The sequence below is a fragment of the Nematolebias whitei genome, chromosome 8 (assembly GCF_014905685.2).
Source record: "Nematolebias whitei isolate Nwh7 chromosome 8, NemWhi1, whole genome shotgun sequence".
In the NCBI taxonomy this organism is placed as follows: domain Eukaryota; kingdom Metazoa; phylum Chordata; class Actinopteri; order Cyprinodontiformes; family Rivulidae; genus Nematolebias; species Nematolebias whitei.
In genome coordinates this window covers 19,366,873-19,387,759 of record NC_056505.1, presented here as the reverse complement: position 1 = coordinate 19,387,759, position 20,887 = coordinate 19,366,873, and the positions used below count along the sequence as shown (strand labels likewise).

The 20,887-nt window shown below is 39.7% G+C and overlaps 1 protein-coding gene across 3 annotated transcripts in view; it reads left to right on the top strand.

The window, feature by feature from the left end:
* The first annotated feature begins 6,972 nt into the window (after positions 1-6,972).
* Positions 6,973-20,887, top strand: part of pcsk5b (proprotein convertase subtilisin/kexin type 5b) — a 63,120-nt gene continuing 49,205 nt past the window's right edge. For all 3 annotated transcript variants that reach the window (XM_037681022.1, XM_037681023.1, XM_037681021.1), the window contains exons 1-2: positions 6,973-7,599; positions 11,328-11,432. In XM_037681022.1, the coding sequence (XP_037536950.1) occupies positions 7,420-7,599; positions 11,328-11,432 (285 nt within the window). In that variant the 5' untranslated portion in view covers positions 6,973-7,419. The remainder of the gene's footprint in view (positions 7,600-11,327; positions 11,433-20,887) is intronic.

Sequence of the window (20,887 nt, the reverse complement as noted above, 5' to 3'; positions counted from 1 at the left end):
AACCTTTTAATATTTTATTCATATTTAGAAAATAGTATTAAGTAGACATTATAGTTTTTATAAACGTAATGGATGTTTTAGAAGTCCAATAAAGTGGAATGAGCAGTTCGATTTAATCATTAATAGTTACTGATGTATTATTGACACACTATGATGTACTATTTAAAGGACACTATCAGAAAAAAATTAAATGTCATCTGGACAAGGTTAGGGAGAATCTTTTAATTATTTTTTTTATTTCAATGACCGTTTCAGCAGACGACTTCTACAGTATTATGTAGTCTTACTAATCACCACCAGGTGGCAGTATAGAACTATAATCTTAGTATCCTGATGAATGCTCAATAATTCAGGTAGAAAAATCTAAAGTAAAATCAGGTCCTCTGGACGGATTCTTAACATCTGGATGGACTGTAAGATTTAATTCAGTTTATTTATATAGCGCCAAGTCACAACACAAGTCATCTCAGGGCGAATCCGTCCAGAGAACCTGACTTTACTTTGTTGTATATTGCTTCTTAAGGTCTTCTCTGGGTAAATACTTTTTCAAAATGCCAAACATTCATGCAGACATTAGCTTTTTATTAAATTGGCATGGACCTTTACGTTGAATAAAACTGCAATTCAAATTTAGGATAATAAGTCAGAGAAGAATGCTGACTTAATAAGCCTAGACCTTAATGGTAAAACACTTCTTGCAATTGCTTGATTGTTATCTGGGATCCAATTGGAATACTAATTAAAGACTATAAAAACTGGCAGCACCTCTCTGTGAGAAGATCGCCAGATCGAATCCTAGTCTTGGCCTTTTCTGGGTGGAGATTGCATGTGCATGTTGGGTTTTCTCCAGGTATTCCAGTTTCCTCCACACAGACTAAAAACATACATTTAGGCAGATTGGTAACTCTAAATTGTTCCTAGGTGTGAGTGAGAGTGAATGGCTGTCTCTGTGTCCCTGTGGTGGACTTGCAAACTGTCCAGGGTGTCCCTCACCTCTCAAACCGTCACTTCTGGATATGGGCACCAGTGATCCAAAAAGGTAGAAGTTGATAAAAAATAATGGCTGGATGGACTATAAAAACTAATCAGAGCCATAGTATATGGAGCCAGTATATCCTGAAAACTAGAAGAGAGGGAGAGAGAGAGAGCGTTTACCTCCAGATCAATTTAAATAACCCTGAAAGTCCCGATAGTCGCTAAATGCTTCGAAAAACTGGTCATGACTCACATCAAAACAACCATCAACATCAACGAGGACCCTCATCAGTATGCATACCGTGAGAACCGATCAACAGAGGATGCAATCTCCTCTGTGGTCCACACTGCGCTCAACCACCTGGAGCAGAAAAACTCTTACGTCCGTATGCTCTTTGTGGACTTCACATCCGCCTTCAACACCATGATCCCCCAAACCCTGATGGACAAACTATCCACACTAGGACTAAGCCCCTCCATCCGCAACTGGGTACTAGACTTTTTAACAAACAGACCACAGTTAGTGAGGATCCACAACCTCTCCTCCTCCACCATAACCCTCAGCACTGGCTCTCCTCAGGGATGTGTGTTGAGCCCCCTTCTGTTTACTCTGCTCACATATGATTGTGCAGCTACCCATCCAGGCTGTCACATTGTAAAGTTTGCAGATGATACAGCGGTGGTGGGATGCATCACAAACAATGATGAGTCCAGCTACAGGCAAGAGGTGGAACACCTGGAGAGCTGGTGCAAAGAGAATAACCTTCACATCAATGTGAAGAAGACAAAGGAGATGATTGTGGACTTCAGAAGGAACAAAAACATCTACACCCCCCTGAACATGAGAGGATCTGCGGTGGAAGTGGTCTCCAGCTACAAGTACTTGGGTGTACACATGAATGACAACCTCAGCTGGAGCAACAACACCACCAGCCTGATCAAGAAAGCTCATCAGAGACTCTACTTCCTCAGGCGGCTGAGGCGAGCTGGTCTGGGAAGCTCAGTCCTCACCTCCTTCTACAGGTGTGCAGTGGAGAGCATCCTGTGCTCCAGCATCAATGTGTGGCATGGAGGCTGCACAGCTGCAGAAAGAAAAGCTTTGCAGAGAGTGGTGAAGGCTGCACAGAAATCTGTTGGAATCAGTCTCCCCACCATCACAGACATCTACACCTCCAGATGCAGGAAGAGGGCCACCTGCATCATGAAGGACCCCACCCACCCAGCACACACACTTTTTGCCCCACTCCCCTAAGGAAGGAGGTTAAGGAGCATTAAGTGTAGAACCACTAGACTGAGGAACAGCTTCTACCCTGAGGCTGTTAGACTCATGAATCTCTAACTAGAATAATCACTGTGAAAAACCATATCATGTTGCTGCTGATCTGTTTCATGTTGCTGCTGATCTGTTTCATGTTGCTGCTGATCTGTTTCAATGTTGATGTGTTCATGCGTGCACATCTGCTCACAGACTCATGTTCATGTTTGTGCTGATGTTCAATGTTTTTATGTTATGAGTGCTTAGTGTATATTTAGTTGATGTTTTTCTTAGTTCATATCTTAGATGTTATTACTGTTTTTCTTATATATTTTATTGTCGGATGTAACTGGGACCCCGTGTACATAATTTCGCTCCACCACATGTACCACATGAGGTGCGAATGACAATAAAGAAACTCTGACTCTCTGACTCTGAAATCTTGCTGACAGAGGATAAGAAAAGAGGAAAATGATCCAATGCAGAGCACAAATAACAGAAATTCAGTGAGTGGCAGGTGTTACTGTGGATTAAGTGCAGAAGCCTGCAGCAACGAGGTCAAAAGTCAAAGTGTATTTAAAAGGCCAACCTCAGCTTCCCCGTTTGAGCCCACCCACACACAGATACCAGAGTGGAGGGGCAGCGGAAGGACCTGAGGGAACGGAAAAGAACATGACATAATAAAAGTGGAGGAAAATAAAGGGAGCAGAGTCATTCCAGAGACAAGAACACCATGGAAGAAGACCAGGCAAGCCATGATGGAAAATTTAGGAAACGAGAAAGGTATCAACAACCAATAAGCATGAGAAAGACACTTCACGTATTTATTTTTCTTCTTTATGGGGCAAGAGCATCATGTGAGGAATTCCTCCAGAACATCAAGCTTTAAACTGAATGAACAAATTAGCCATGCCCTTCATGGAAAAATAACTGGTTGTCTGCAGTTTCCCAATGGGACTTTTGATTGTAATGTATTACAGTATGGAACACCAAAATGCTCACAACTAAATAAATAAATAAAGCATTGTGAAATATGTAGCTCATTATTACAAATTTTTTTAATTTTTATTCTTTTATTTCATAATTGTGCTTTCCATGATAGTTTATTTATTTCATAATTCCACTTTTCAGAAGAATGACTTCATCTGTCAATCAACGTCAGTGGGTTGAACCAGCACGCCCACTGGCTGATCCTTCACATCCATTGGTTTTCCTGAATACCTGCTCACTCACAGACATAATTTAGAGCTAATCATTTAGATAGAATTTATAATTTAGAGCAAGCAAATAATCGTTTTTTACGTGGTGATCTTGTTAAATTCAAAGAACTAAAAACAGCGAGTCAGAAAGACTTCTTCAGTCTGAGGAGCTGTATTCAGCTCAGTCTTATAAATAGCACCTTCTTGTAGTGGATCAACCAGTTTGTTGTTGACATTCAAAACCAGCTGTTCACATGATCAAGGAGGACCATCAGCCTAACAATGGATCGTTAGCGCCCTGATGGCCGCTTGCTATTCACAGGGGGCTGAGTGATACTAGCAGCAGACAGATGTGAAGGCTCATCCAGTGGGTGTGAAGGTCCAACCCACTGACGTTGATTGACAGCTGAAATCATTCTGCTGAAAATGAAATAAACAAGCTATCATGAAAACCACAATTATGAAATAAAAGGATAAAAATCCTATTTTTTTTCTCATTTCATAATGTTTTATTTATTTGTTTGATTTTGAGCATTTTGGTGTTCCATATTACAGAAGCTGTTGAGTTGTTTAGTGAGTTTTACTCAAACTCTGTTGGGTGTAAATACACAATTCCCCTTGTTTCACCGAGATGCAGGAATGCTCACAGGAATGCCCCTAAGTGTGCTTGTTGACACTTATGACCGCTCAGATGTCGACATGTTGTTGGGGTTCACGAAGTTCACTCGGATGAAAAACACGGGGATCTACGAGGCAGTCACACAGGAGGATATCCCAACAGAGGTCCTAAAAGATCTGGTGCTTTGAGACGTGGGAGCTCAATTCTAAAACCAAATTTTGCTTAATTTAGTCTCCTTAACTTGTAAAAACAAACCCTTCTCCTTAACTGAATAAAAAACAACCAGCTGCTTTTTTTAAAGCTCCTTCTTCTCCCTAGACACTCTTGTCCCTGTAGTTGTGAAATGTAACCGCGAGTTCATTCAGCAAGAAACTGCAATCAGTGTGATTATGCTGATTTTCACTTGTGTCCCATGCAGAACAGTTTTTGCAGTGCACAGAGATATAACCACAGACAATTGGTGCAAAATAAACACATCTATCAACAAACACTTTGAATGAATGAATGGATGGACCAACTGCAGGTAATACCAGGCACAATTTATAATAATGACATCATTTCCTCAGCTGGACCTGCAGTGAGAGGGGCATCTCACCTGAAGCTTCACTCGGCAATGGCTTCAAGTTTAATTCTATAGAAAGTGGTAAACACCTGCTCACGTCCAAGCAAAAAGGAGATGACTTTTTTATCGTAATTCAATTTATACACTCATAAAAAGGATGTCTTAATAACAACTGTGTCCAAAAATGAACCAAACTGAGCATTTATGTTAGCTGCAGTGGATAGTGAGCGGGGTGGAGGTTATAGTTTACTCAACTTTACATCGGTATGTCTATGTCAATATTGCCCCAGACGTTGACAAAGCTTGTATTCAACAGAAGGTTCAGCAGTATCCAACATGTAACCTGTCCACTTGTTAACTCGTGGACATTTTGTAGTGAAATCCTAGTTTGTATCGGCCTCACATGTCACACACAAACAAACAAACATGTTTCAGCAACTCTCTGAAAACGTGCAAAACGTTCGTAACTCATATTGTAATTTGTCACGTTCTATCTATATGTACTGCCTTATTATTCATTGCCATATGTTCATTTTCTGTAACCTGTTTGTTCCTGTGCACAGTTGTGGGGAGCTGCAGTGTGGCAGACAGGGTCCCTCTGCCAGTTCGTCTATATGTGCCAGGGGCCACATATAGACGAACAACCAAGCACTCATACATACACCTGTGTGTGTGTGTGTGTGAGAGAGAGAGAGTGTGTACACCTAGGGCCCATTTAGCATTGCCATTTAAGCTGACACACTTGTTTTTGGTCTGTGGGAGGAAACCAGAGTAATGGAAAACCTATATGTGCATGTGAACAACATGCAAACTCCACACAGAAAGGCGGCTTTCAAAGCTGAAATTCTCTTGCCATGAGGCAACAACACTAACCAACCGTTCCACCATGTCCCATAGAAACATGTCGCAAGTTGCTTTTGTTGCCAAAAGTTGCTTCTCATTTGTGCTTCACTGGTACAGACTTTAAACCTGAACTTTTTGTTTAAAACTGTAAATTTGTAAATTAGTACAATAAATAGGTGGGAAAAGCAACAAAACCAAGATAATTTATTCCTAATACCTTTGAGGTTTGTTGCATTGTAGACATAATAACACAAATGTGAATATATTAATTTAAGTTGTCAGTGCACGAGCACTGAAGCACACATTCTGCTATTTTTATTTGGATCCTGTAGCTTGTCCTGAAAAAAAAAAAATAAATGCACAAAACCTGTGGCTTAGTTGGAAATTGTGTGTTTTGATTTTTGATAGTGAAGCATGAAATAGACAAAATAAAATAAAAAAATAAAAAACTGTGAAAATATAATAATGGAGAGTAATAAGATTTTAGTCAAACACGTGAAAACAGTGAAAAACAATAAAATAAAACAAGATACACAATTACAGTATAACTTTTTAAAACTTTCCACACAATATTAAACTGACAATCAATGGTTTCACATACTAACTCTTAAATTGCTTAATGAATAATGTTTTTAAATCTTTTGCTAGCAGACTCAAATTCTCATATTTCATGGCACATATATAAATTTTACATCAAATGTAGGGATTTGTGTTTGCCTCACTGCAGTAGGACATGATCTCAAATCCTCCCAGAACACAGAAAGCACGCACCCAGGTTTCCATAAACTTTAATTACATTTTTGCCTGAAACGTATTAATCTCCCCTCGCAATCGGACTTCGGAATAAGTGGAAGATAATGGATGGATGGACGTAGTATTCTAAAACTGAACTTTCAGTCTGTTTTTTTTAATTGTTTGCTTCTCAATAACTTGACAGTGTGGGAGTGGCATGTGGTTACCATGGTGATCATAATAAGCCACTGCAACATTTCATTGTTTTGCTTTCTTTACACATTTTAGAATGTACCCCTTTTGTTCCTTATTTTTGAATTTTTTAAATTTTTGTTGAAATATTAGAAACCATTCAAATTTTATTTTATGTTCCACTTGCGGATAATGTTTGGGGGGCACAGGGCCCAAGAGAGGATTTGGGTTTTAATTACAAAACTACATGTTTCTGAGTAAAACGCTAAAAAGAAGAAGAAGAAAAAAGACTAGAAAAAAAAAGATGAATGTTAACTTAGTCGTGATTTCTTAAATGCAGCCCTTGAATGTGGCCCCAACGTGTGTGGTTTGACCCCTGTGTGAGCTGTGGCTGGCACGTCGGTGTTGTGCCAAAAAAAGCGCCCCCTGCTTTTTTTCCTCCCGCCGGCACAACACCGGACTGCGAGCGCGCGATCCAAACCGCTGTTTTTAAGACCCAGAGGAGCTCGGAAGGGAAACCCCGCGGCTTTAGTTGTTTCTACTCTCCCGAGTGTCAGCTAGTTATTTGTGGGGAGGCGCTGTAGCCATTTCGCCACATAAAAGCACAATGAGCTGAACGGCCGACATCCGAGTTGTTGGTGGAAGAAGAGAAACCAGCTTTGAGGAGCTCCGCGCGCGCACACTTCACGAACCTGTGCGTGAGCACGCACGGCGCGCAGGCACGCACACACTTCCTCCTCGTCCTCCGTGGAAAAAAAAAAAAAAAAAGAGGGAGAGAGGAGCAGAGAGGGCACACGAACTTCCAACTCTCCCATGTGGAAAGCAGAGGTTTGAAGAAAGGTGTATTTCCTCTTCTCCCCTCTGCCCGTTTCTCTTCCCTCTCAGTGTTTTTATTTTATTTTTTTGCCCGTTTAATTGTGTTTCTATGAGCGTCTTCCTTGGCGAGAGGAGAAGTTTGGTTGTTTGCCTTGTCGGCTGAGGAGGAGGTGGTGGTGGTGGTGGTGGAGAAGAAGAAGAGGAGTCTGGTTAAAAGTGGAAGAAGATGGTCCACAACGCCGCTTGGAGAAGGAGCTTGCTTTGCGTCCTGGCGCTCAGTCTCGGCTTTGCGTCGCCGCCGTGCGAAGCTCGGATTTACACCAACCACTGGGCGGTCCGGATAGCCGGGGGACCCGAGGTGGCCGAACAGATAGCGCAGAAATATGGCTACAGGAACATGGGACAGGTGAGTCACGTTTGTTGCCAAAAGTTGCTTCTCATTCGGGCCCATTTGTCCTTCACCGGTCTGGACTTTAGACCTGACCTGAGCCCACGGACCTTCTCCTCCGTGGCTCTCTGACCCAGCAGGGACAAAGACCGTGGAGCAGGATGGCACAACAGGTGCCTCTCTCTGGGCTTCCACTGAGACACTGGGACACCGTGAAGTCTCAGCCTCGCACTCACAGCTGTCCCCTGGGGTTTGGTTGTCTCACCAGGGCTGTGTGGGTCACCTGAAGACACAGCTTCTGCTCATTTAACAGGAGTTGGACAGAAGGACATTAACTTCTAGCACTGAAGGATTTAATTCAGAAACTTTGAATGAATGTGACTCTTGCTCCCACAGTAGAAAACAGGGCTGAGTTCACATTTTAAATTTATCCCTTAACAGACGCTCCTGTGATTTGACTAATTTTCCATCTGACAAAACCTTTACAAGGAAGATTGCAATAAAAATGGCTCATATTGCCTTAAAGTTACTTATATTGTGTCTTGTTTGTTTGTAGTCCTTCGGACATGTAAACGTTCCGCCCAAGCCCCTACAGTATTCAGGATTTGGCACCTCAGGCTAAAAGCGAAGGCCTTACTTCAAAATGACTTGACACACGAGCAAGAGAAGAATTGACCATAGTTTGGACTTATTGTGACATAGTTCACATAATGTGTTCTCAAAAGAAAAGAGCCACTTGAACATAGGACACCCCCCCCCCCCCCACACACACACACATACTAAAGTACAACTGACATGGGTAGTTCATGCCTGCGCTTGCCAGCGTTCGGTGTGCAGACAGCGCCGAACATAGAGAGGGAGGGGGCATTCTGACAGGTTGTTGTGGGGTAGCCTAGTCAACAGCTATTAAACCCCCTCACCCCTCCATTTCCACCTTATCCAGCCTGCCCACCCACCATACTCCCCCCAGAGAGCAGGCATTAATGGCCTCGTTTATCCCCTCCCCTTGACAGCAGCTAATGTGTGGATCCCCCCCCATCCCCTTCAATGCTACTCCCCCCCCTCCACCCCCGCCCATAGGAATTCCCTAGTAGTTGAGTGTCGCCCCCAACCCCCACGGTTCGCCCTAATTTCCATTTCAATATGAAGCGTTCGTTGGACTTTGACACCTCATAGACAAGAGTTTTGCTTCACTTCCTGGTTTTAGGGGGGGTCACTTCCACGGGAGTGATGGCAGCACACTCTTGTTGCCTAATGTGAACTCTGACATCTCTGTCATCAAGCTCCCCACCCTGTTAATCATAGCAGCACGTTATGTATTGACAGTAAAATGAAGCTACTGAAGATAAATGGTTTTCTATTTTCTGTTGTTAATTTTTGCAAATTTTAAAGTTATTATTTATTTTACTTTTTAACATGAGACGAGAAGTATTTTTTTATGTAAAAGAAAGGAATCAAAGTGGGAGAAGGGGGGATGGGAGTAAAACGATGCAGAGCAGGGACAATATAGTCTTCTTGACAGGGTTGGGAAAAGGAAAATTGGACAAAGATGAGCACACACTGGGAGATGGTAGAATAAGGGAGTGAAAGAAGGAACGATAGATGGATGGATGAAAAAAGTTGGCATGGAGTACCAGAGCATCTCGTTGGGGAATTCTGGGTAATCCTCTTAACCATGGAGCCCCCTTCCCAGACTAAGACACTGGCCCACATTGAGTTTAATCAGCTGACAAGGCCCCAGACGTTGGTTTCTGTCCAAATTGGTGTTTTTAAAGGGATGGGAGAGGATGTGGAAGCCATTGAGAGCTAGTGGTCATAATCTGGAGCCAGACCTGGACGGGAGACACTTGGATCAATAACAATTTAGGACATTATTTGTACAGTTTGGGTTGGTGTGTCCTTGTTTTTTTTTTTTTTTTTTTGGAAGAGAAACATTATCTGTTTCAAGCTAAATATAAAAGGTTTGAATAAAAGACAAAAAAAGCTACAAAAAATTGCTAAAACGTGTACAAAAGCAAATGGCACAAATGCCTATTTGAAAACACAGACGTGCGAAAAAACAGCTTTAACACAAAAAAGCAACACTTCATACAATGTGAACTAATGACTTAAAAAGAACAACAGAAGTAAAGAGCATTTTAGAAACCAGAAAAATGAGCAGATATTGAAATAAAATGGCACAAAACGTGAAAAAAAAAGTTAGCAAATTATTATTTTTTGTTGAAGTTTTTCTTTTTTATTATTATTGCCTTGGTTTTTCTGATGCTTCAGTTTCTGAAATGTTGTTTTTGTGAAATGCACTACTTTTTAAAAAGTTGTGTTGCTTTGTTGTGTTTCACACCTCAGGCCCATCTTAAGCAGATGTCACACAGTTACAGACAGTATTTACAGGAGTTTACAAAAAGTTGAAACTACTCTGTAATCAACGCACACTTCTTTTGACACTTTCACATTGATAAACGCGTGTGACTTTCTATTGTCTCGATTTGAACACATGAGACTAATTCAAATAAAACCTGATCCTCTAGTTTAGTTTTTTGAGCCTTTAAGCTATAACTTACATTGGAGCGAAAAGTTCAGTTTTCTAAAGATGACATGACATGAAAGACTAATTCAGTGGAAAAGTAACAGAGAAACAAAACCTCTTAAATCAACAATGCACAAGTGCAATTTAGCCTTATTGAACTTCCACAAGTTCCCAGTGCACCAGTTTTCCTGCACAAGTTGTAATATATGTCGCATTTGGATAACATCTGTTGACCAGTAAAAGCGCCTGCACACGTCCGTGATCACATGCGCTCATAACTACGATAACAACTCCAGCCCTTCTTGTGCTTTAATCAAAGATCAAAGGTGGGAGATAAAGACGTTTGAAGCTGTGCAGTAAAAAAGCAAAGCTGACTTGTTTCTTTACTTATCAGTGTGTAAGTTGACAACTTGTGTTTGAATATGAGTTGAAAGCTGATCTTATGGGTTCTGTGGCAGTGGATCAGTGATGCACCACAGGACTCCTGGCAGCCATGACTGCTTGATCATCTGAGGGATTGGTTGGTCTTAATCAATTATTAAAACTAATCACCATCCAGCAGCTTACTGTCTGTCTATCATTGTTTGTTCTCATTTTCTCGCTGTCATGGAAAGTCTTTGATTGTGTTTGTTTGCCTTCTAGTTTAGGTTTAAGAAAAACAAATATTTATGTACAGTCAATATGACTTGTGTGTATATTTGCACAAAATATAATTATTTAAAAAATAATTTGAAGTACCCCTGAAGTATTTAATTTGTGATGGTTGTTCAATAATTTATTAATCAGATGGGTAACTATTTTTCTATTCTGGTACTATGCACATTTTTATGTTTGTTCGTTTGGATGTTAATGAATGCACAAGATAAGTCTTACTGTACATTTACAATATGAGGTAAAATTACACACAGTAATGTGGTCATTATGAGAAATAAATATCTTCAGCTATAAAATAGCAAAGTTGAAAACACCACAGTGGTTGCTCTGTCCTACACAGAGTGGCTACCTTTAGATTGTGAGGTTGGGATGCAGAGACAGAAACTCCCCCAGATAAAATAAATGCACAACAAAACTGAAGCAAGACCAGCTTCTGAAACACCAAGCATCTCTGAAAATACTTGAAAAGTAAACGCTTTACGGTGGTGTTGCAGAAAGAAGGCAACAGTACTAACACGTATACTGTAAATCTATATGAATTTAAATCTATTTGCATGTTTTTCAGATTGGGGAACTCAAAGACCACTATCACTTCTTCCACAGTCGGACTATCAAGAGATCAACTTTGTCCAGCCATGGTCGCCATAGTTTCATCTCCATGGAGCCAAAGGTGAGTCTTTTTGCAGTTTTACAATGATCGTGCTCCTGCTGTAGTTCCTGTTTATTTTATTGCAGCTTTCTGTGGATTTAATTGCTCCGATCTACTGGAAATTACCTGATCATGTACATTATGTGATCAAACTGGTCATCGGAGCCACAGTAGATGAAACGCCACCTGTTTAATGATGATCACAAGCAGTCGTTTTAAAGCAGGTGATCCTTGAGTTTTAATGATTTTATTAAAAATCAGTATGTGGGACTGTCCATCTGCTCGCTCGCTCACTCACTCACTCGCTCACTCACTCACTCACATGCACATCATGTTATACTGTTTTAACATTTATATTAGTGATGACTGGAGTTTTGCAAAACAAACCTTGAACATTCAAATACAATATTTTCATATGTTAAAACCAACTGAACAATACATTTTATTTGTTTACTGTAACATAGTATTGATATCATCTTGGAAAAATTATTCACAATAATTTCATATATATTAAGTAATTTGTATTTAAGATTTTTGTTCTGGCCACATTTCTTCCTAAAAATTAAATTTTATCTTTGTTCTTCCAGGTTTTTGCGATGCGTTGAACAGTTTCCAAACACATTCTACTATAACTCATTGTATATTTTAATAAGATAAACAACTAAAACTGAATAATTTCTATAATGCTTATTATAAGTCATTTTCCTATTTGCATAGGTGGAAAAGCAGTAGCTTCAGATGCAGCATCAAATGCTTTATAGAATATTTTCTTTTTTTATTTTGTGTAAAACATTTTGTACAACAAAAACATATATTTTCTAGTTAATACATGGGTTAACCCTGTTTTGAGCAAGAGTTTGTAAGGATTACTCATTCTTATGCTGACTGCTTTTGCTTTTTATGAGGACATTGTGCCAGGGCTACACTGTAAACACTCTCACTTTCTAAAAACAAAACTTTACCAAAATAGTCCAGACTCACAGCTAAATCCATAAGAGGTGGATATTTAATAAAAGCACTCGGTGCATCTGTTGTAAATGGACTTCCTTCAGTAATGCCATGTCTAGATGTTTGCATTAAGGGTTATCAAGTAAATGACTTCAAATAGCTTTTGAGGATGAAGCTTTTTGTGGAAACGATAAATTCTTGATGTGTAAATCTTGTCATCTGTTTTTCTCAGACTTGTTTATGTTTGCCTTTTTTAATGAAGATGGTCATCATACTAAATATAATTCTGAGAAAACACGATGCATGAATGCATTTAGCTCCCTGTTGATTAGTAATGAATGCATCACAGAAACTTAACAAAAGAGGATGAAATGGGTAGAAGTTAACAGGAATAAAAAACGGCACCTGCCACCCAGTTCTATTCACTTATTGCTTTTTGCTTCATGGTGTTTTATTTATTTATTTATTCTTTTTTCTTGTGTGGTTTACAAATCTTTAAAACATTAATCTGTTTTCTTTTTCTCTGTCCTGTCTATCTTTCCTTATTTTCTCTGTCCTGTCTGTTTTTCCTTATTTCTTCACTCATTCTTGCTTTAAGTGCACACGTCTCCCTCTTCATCCTCTTCGTGTCTTTGGTTCTTTTGCCCTCTTGAGCCTGACACTGTGCCCTGATGGAGGAAGGTTTGTGTCTTGATGCCAGCTGGCTGAGGGTGTGAAATTTCAGACAATTTGATCAGAGGAGGTGGAATGAGGGAAAGCAGGAAAGTGAGCTATTGCAACTAAAGAAGGATCAGAGGGAAAAGGTAGAAATATGAATTAGGAAAATCAGATGCACAGAAAGAGTAGAAGGTAGAGAAATTGAGTTTTTAGTTTTGTAATTTCAGCATCATCTATGGACTGGTCTGTGGCTCTGGGATCAGTGTGATGGCTACTTTGGCTCCAGCTCAGTCTGGCAAACTGCTAATGATGTTTTGCAATCTGGTTCTGTGATGACAGACATTTGTGTTTTGTATATGTGTGAGTCAGAGGGTGTAGCATGAAAGGCGCACCCTACCATCTACAGTACTTAATGGCACGCATGTTTCCATGGCAATACAGCACATACAGCAGATTACTGGTTTATGGCATTAGTCTAACCACCGTGCCACTGACTTCTCAGGTCAAAGATCATTTTTTTCTGCCAGGTAAAATATGCAAGCACTGACCTCACTTCTTTTTTTAAGGATTGTTAACATTTATGTTAACAATCGGTTTGTCATAAAAGTGTTGCTCTTTGAGCCGTGACGATTTTAAACTCGTCACATAATTTTTTTAGAGATGAATTCCAACAAATGTGAACTCATCCAAAACTGAATATTTGCAAATTTCGCTATTGGTGTTTGCATCACACCTTCTCAAGTCAAAAGGCTTTTTGTTAATATTGCTTGAATAATAGTTACAAACATGTTCTTGCAAAACACTTTTTCATTGTCTGCTGTACTTAATATACATGTACATTTTATATGAACAGGAACAGGTGATCTACCGTTTCCTTATTGCTGTAAAACTAGCAAATATGATAAATTTCAATGTTTTTGTTATGCTCTAAGCAACAGTGAGCCACAGGAGAGGCCCACGCTCAGCTTTACAGTAGTAGTAAAAATAATAGTAATCTATCAGTAGTGAGTAAATTCACTGCTAGACTGCCTAGAAGAGAAATTGAGTTGTTGTCTGTGTTGGTAACAGCACTAGCCAGAAGCTTTTTAAATTTTTTTTTCACCTGGTGACAAATCAGGAATGTCCACTGCAACGCAACACAATGTTATTGCGTTTTTGACTCGAAGAAAAACTGGTCATGATTTGTTTGCCAAAGGTCATGGTCTTCTAAACCTGATAAGGCGACACAAACAACAGTGTGTGCTCACTCTTGGGGCCAATTTAGAAACACCGGTTTACACAACAGGCATGTTACAGTACTGTGGGGGAAAACTAGAAACATTTATATTTTCAGTTATTAATATACAAGTAAATATGGCTCAAAACTCTGACCACAAACTGCCTAAATATACTGTATACAACAAAACATTCACGCCTCTGACCTAATTTACAAGTGATCACTTCTTATACGGAGTGCTGTCAAGGCCCTGCAGACTGAGCTTGTGGAGTAAACTTATCTAACCAAAGTTATGTATTTAAGTTGCTACCTGGTTTGTGCAGTCTTCTTTTAGTCCAATATTTTGGTACAAATTTATGCTTCCTTTTCACCTTCTCACATTTTGTGTACACGTGTGAGGTTGTAGATAGATGTTGATTTAGCTCGTTTAGCACGGGTGAAGAAGTAACAAATTATCTACATGATGTGACTTACCAAGAAAAATATCTGGTGTAATTCACATATTTGCTTTTTGTTTTGTTTTGCAGCTGAATAAGCTTATTTAGTTTTCATTACCTACAAAACATGTTTCTATTTTACAGACAGTATTACAAATCTTTTATGTTAAGAGAACATTGTTCAGTAACACCAGCCATCATATAACACACTTTACTCTTCCATTAGCACAATGCAGACAGCAGTAGTGTTTTATAAACAATGGATAAAAGTTGATAGAGTGTGGGTGAAATGGTGGAATCAGGAACTTCAGCAAGAGAAGTGTCTTCTGTAGCTCTCTATTATATAATGCAAGTCACAGTTCAGCCGAGTACAACAGTCTGAGGAAGATATGGTGGAAGTCAAATCAAAACACGGTCTAAATAAAACCAAACTGGGACTTGTGGTTGGTGCATGCTCAGATTCCAGAGCCAATCAGCTTCCAGGAAGCACCAGTGATCGAAGTGCGCACAAACCTCAGAACAAATCAGCTACTAACAGGGGCTCAGGATAAGCTGGAAGCCATAATATATGGTCTCAATGTCACTTTTTTGCAGACAGACATGACAATATTATTATTGCATCCTTAACACTTAAAATACGCTCTTAAACAACTAAATTGTGGATGATGGGGAGCTGGTTGTAGCAGCTGCTTGGTAATTGATTACGTTTGCACAGGCACAGTGACTGTCAATTTTAAGAGTGGCCAGTATTGGCTGATCATAATCGTTTAGCTGATTAACTAGTCTTTCTCCAAATATATATGCTGGCAACCCAATGCATATCAAAGACTCTTAAATCCTCATTATATACTCTTTTTGAGTATTTATTAGAATACTGTGTTGGTAATGAAAACTAAGCTAATTTTTAAACTTTTTAATAGAAAAATAAAGAACAAAACTTCTTGCATTAAAGAATAGACCTTGTATCTGTTTAAAATGTCTGAACTACATTTCTTTTATCTAAGTTTCTGTCATCCTTAGGATTGAGCATTGTTTGGATTTGAACGATTATCTATTCCAATTCCTTTAAGAGGCAGGGTCAAAAAGGTTTACTGTTTAAATGAGCCAGCTAACCAAAGTTTGTTTTTTTGTTTCTCATTGAAATAGTCTTAACTTTCCTATGAATTCTAAGTTCTATAAACTTTTTACTTTTTATGAACTTTATTATGAATTTCTCACAGGTCTGCTTTCAACCAGTATATATGTAAATAATATCAAACTTGAATATATATATATTTTTAAGACTTTTCTTTTCACAGTGGTACATTTTCACAAGAGATCTTTTAATTTTGAAAACCTTGTGAAAACACATTTACACATATCCAGTGTCTGATGCTGCCACCAGGAACTTAAACATGTTACCGAGCTCCCACTGATGGGCTAAACAGGTGCAGAAAATCAAACGAACTAACCACTTACACACTTATACAACCCAGTTCAGTTTAGCTGCAGGTACAGTATAAAATCAAAAACAGTTCTTCTTGAGGAAAATGATAATTTCTGTCTTTTCAGGCAGTATGCACGAGCGTTCTGGACAGATAGCGTCTCCTGCAGTGGAGAACACACGTTTGCTGGGTGTAGAAGAAACTTGAACACATATGATAAAGCGAGATCTGACAGCAAAGTGTGTCTTTTGTTTGTTCCACCACCATGCAGCAGGGTCCTACAGTATAATGGCTGGTGAAATTTCCTGGTATATGCAACTCTCTCTCCACTTGTTTATTGATGGACATGGGGCTCTGCTGTGACATTACGTTCTGTGCCTCTTCTTCAGTGAACAGCTCTTCCAGCGGAGTCTTTCTAGACAGTTTGCAGGGAGTTGGTTGCTAAAATCACGTGTTGTTCATCAGTATTATCACTAAAAAGGGAAAAACATCCATTAAAGATATCATCATTATTAAGATTGATAACCTATATAATTTCATCCATCTATCATACACTCCCTCATCCTCCACTCCCTCATTCTCAGGCCTTTCCTCAGACTGCATGGTGACCCCATCATCTCCACAGTCTTCCTCTGATGGCTACAAAGATCATAACAGCATTTACATCTCAGAATCTAATAGCTGAAAAGGACATGTGCACGAATGACACTTCACCAGCTCAATCAGCTTTCTCTGGATCTGGTCACGGCTCCAACACTGTAGCTATGTTTACATGCGCAGAATTCTTTGACCGGATTGAAATGTGTTCTGTTTGAATAATTCAAATGTATTGTTTACATGGGCACAATCTGTTCATGACGAGCATTTACATGCAGCGGGCTTTGTTCTGAACAGCAGTACTGACATGCGCAGAGTGGTAAACTCTCCTTAAAAAAACACAGAAGAAGAAGTTCTACTTCTGGGTGAACGTAAACAAACCTGAGCACCCAAAATGGACCCGCGACAGGTTTTAATGATGGTGGAGACGTTGCTGCACTCCCTGACTGAGCTACAGGTAATAGAAATCATTTTGAGCTCTTTAAAAGTTTCTAGTAGAAATGTGTCGCTCACCGACCAGTTTTACTTCCCTGACATGCTAATATTATTAGCGTTAGCCAGGCGGAAATGGCAAAGTCGCACATGCGCAGTCAGGTCAGTTTTTCACCATCAGATAAAAACGAACAGATCAAGCGTTTACTTGCGCACCGATCGGGTTTCGGATCGGCGTAAACCCCCGTTTCGTTCTGATCACAAATTATATCGGATCGCGCCGAATACACAAAAAATAACCCGAACGGAGTGTTTACATGACACACTTTTATTCCGACCGGCCATTTGATCCGGTTACTTATGTCCATGTAAACATACCCAGTGGCCACTTGGAGAAAGTTCCTGATCTTATCATTCTGCAAAACACAAAATGTTTGATCAAGCCACAGGAATAAAGATATTTCTTTTCTTCATCAATTTCTTTCCAGCTGCCTGCCTCAGTAACATACGTGCTTGGATTACTTTGCCAAAACATGTTTTTTAAGTTTGGATACAAACACTGTGTCTCCCTCTTTCACATTCAGATGTGCCTCGAGCTTTTGGAGGATGAGTAGTATCTGTTCACATGAGGCTCTTTCCTTAAGACACACAAGAGTGAACGTGTAGAGAACTTTCATGAGGTTGATGAAATCTTCTGCTCTCTGAAAATCCTCAGTCAACCGAGCATACCTGCATACGAAAGAGTACAGAAAACATTGGTCGGTGTTTAGAAATATTCTCTTTTTTAAACAAATTGCCTAACATATGCAGTCCCTATATTAGCACAGTCTATTATAATGACAGCTCTTTGTTGTAAGTCTGAGGCGAGACAATAAATTCACTGATGCAGCGTATTATTCTCTCTTCTACTGTTTTTTGAATTCATAGTTTGTGTGTATCTCTGTCCCTTTCCATATTCTTTTTCAGCCGTTGATCCAAAGCTGGCTGCTTGAATTGCAGGGTACTGTTCTGTGAATCTCTCCAGCATTAGGTAAAGAGATTTCCAGCGTGTTTTCACATCAAGAATGAGTGGGTATCGGGGCAGCTCTGATAGGAGCAAAAACATTACGTTTGTCATTTAGCAGATGCTTTTCATGCTAGGAGACTAACAATAATTGTAGAAATAGTCAAATGCTGCAATACTGTTACTCAGAACTCATAATAATAATAATAATATGCATAAAGTCATAACATTAATGTCATAAGCAAAGCATAATGGTTAAATTAAATGAACTTTGTGTTTTTTTTATGTTGAAGTTCTTGCTTCTCCTGGAAAACCACCTTCGTCTTCATGCACCTCTTCACCACAACAATGGTTTGGACCTTTGCCACCCACTGACTCACTGAGTTTAGGGAGCACAGACCTTGTGCTGCTAGATTAAGTGTGTGGGTAACGCAGCACAGTTTCACAAATTTCATGTGCTTAATGGCTACATCCATTTTGGCAGCATTATTTACAGTGATTGCTACAGTTTTGTTAGAAATGCCAAACTTTGACAGACCATCACTGATTTCCTCTGCCACAACATAACCCATCTGAGCTTTGTATACAGCTTTTGTTTTTTGCTTCATTTTGCCCTCCACTATATAGTGTGCTGTGATGGTAAGGTAACGGTCCTGTGTGATGCTACTTCAACCATTGCATGTGAATGAAACAGAGCAGACGTCTCTGAGCTCTGTAATTACATTGGACTTCTCGATAGGATTAACTTACCCAGTATTTACTAAGTAGTCCCTGGTAGGTGTTGTGTACTTGGGAGTGATGGTTTTCACCATGTCCTTGCAAACATATGAACAAACATATCACTCTTACTGTAACGTTAGCTTAGGGTGGACTATTAATTAGCTCAGCTCTATCGTTATTGCTTAATTAAATGTTGGTTATTCCACATCTGAAATGGAATGCAACCTTTTCACAATATATGCTGTAACCTTTCTGTGGCACTCTTCAATTTGTTGCACCGACATCTTTCCCTTTGACACTATGGTGAATGGAGTAGCACAACACAGAGTCTGGTCTGGCCTGGCTAACGTTAGCCATTTCAGGTCATTTGTCTATGGAAAAAATACACGAACTAACATTAGCTTGGTATTTGCATTTGAGATGATCCACCGTTTTTGGTCAGATATAACTCGTTAGCTCCCTCAGTGTTGGTACAAGACACATTTTCTTGTTTTAGTTACCTGATTCTGACTAGTGCGGTGTTAGGCTGAGGGTTGGAGCTGGAGGAAGAGGAAACAGAGGAAGACTGGCACAGTGCATCAAAGATGGGGCACTCTGTTACTTCTACACCATGAACCCAGAGGTGTTTAATCATGTTGGTCATGCACACCTTTGCACAATATAATCTTATTGCAAATGTTGCGCTGAGCCGACTGGTCATTTCTTTTATTTAGTAAAGTGACACAACACTTTCAATCGCCACGACACATTGTCCATAGCTGCACACACACTTCCTACAGATTCTTCTTCGTTGGTGTTCGGGGGCTTCTTCTTCCAGTCGGCAGACTGGGTATTGAAGCTAGAAATCCATACATCCATCCATTATCTTTTACCTGCTTCTTCCTTTTCGGGTCACAGGGGTCACTTGTTCCCATATCACCCTGGACAGGTCACAAGTCCATCACAGGGACATTGAGACAAACAACCATTCACTCGCTCACTCACACATAGGGACAACTTAAACCAGTCAGTCTAATAACATGCAGGTTTTTGGTCTGTGGGAGGAAACCAGAGTACCCAGAGAAAACCTATTCATGTACTGAGAAAACATGCAAATTCTACCCAGAATGGGCGCCTAACTGAGATTAGATCCGGCGACCTTCTCGCTGAGAGGCGTCAGCTCTACCAACTGTGCCATCGTGCTGCCACTAGGAATCGAAATTTAAAAATTTGAACGATTCAGAGCGAATTGGAACGTTAGTCCCGGTTCTAATTTTCTCGTGACTTGATGCCCAACCCTAGTCATTCATAAGAAAAATAAAAAAATAAAATAAATGGATGAAATCATCCACTATAGGAACTGTAAAGTTTGCCAAACAACATGTAGAAGACTCCATGATCAAGTGCTTGTCAGCAGCCAGCTCTGGTCAAGATTCACTGAGTTCTACAGGACATGCCATGCCTTGGATGAAACGAGCCTTTGCTGCTTTTCTGCAGGAGTGAGTCATTTCCAGTCCATTACATACCGTACTTGTTTATTTATTTTTTCATTTTCTGGACTTGTGCATACAAACTTCCAACCAGGTGTTTTTTTTTTTCTGTAAGGATGGCTTAGATGACAAAATCCATCCATCCATCCATCCATCCATCCATCCATCCATCCATCCATCCACCCATACATCCATCCATCCATCCATCCATCCATCCATCCATCCATCCATCCATCCAAGTTCAAGTATCTTTATTGTCATTTGCATCACATGTGGTACATGAGGTAGAACAAAATTATGTATTCAAGGTCCCAATTACACCCAAAATAGCAAAAATATAATGTATAGAAAGAAAAAGCAAGTAAGGATCTAAGCTGTACACTAAGATAGGCTAAACAAACATTAAACTATGCACAAAAAGATGTAAGCTATACACTAATTATGTAAAATAATATGGTACAGTATATTAAAAAGCAGCCCGAACATGAGTCTGTAGTGAGTAGATGGGTATGAATGAATACAGCAGAATCCATCCATCCATCCATCCATCCATCCATCCATCCATCCATCCAT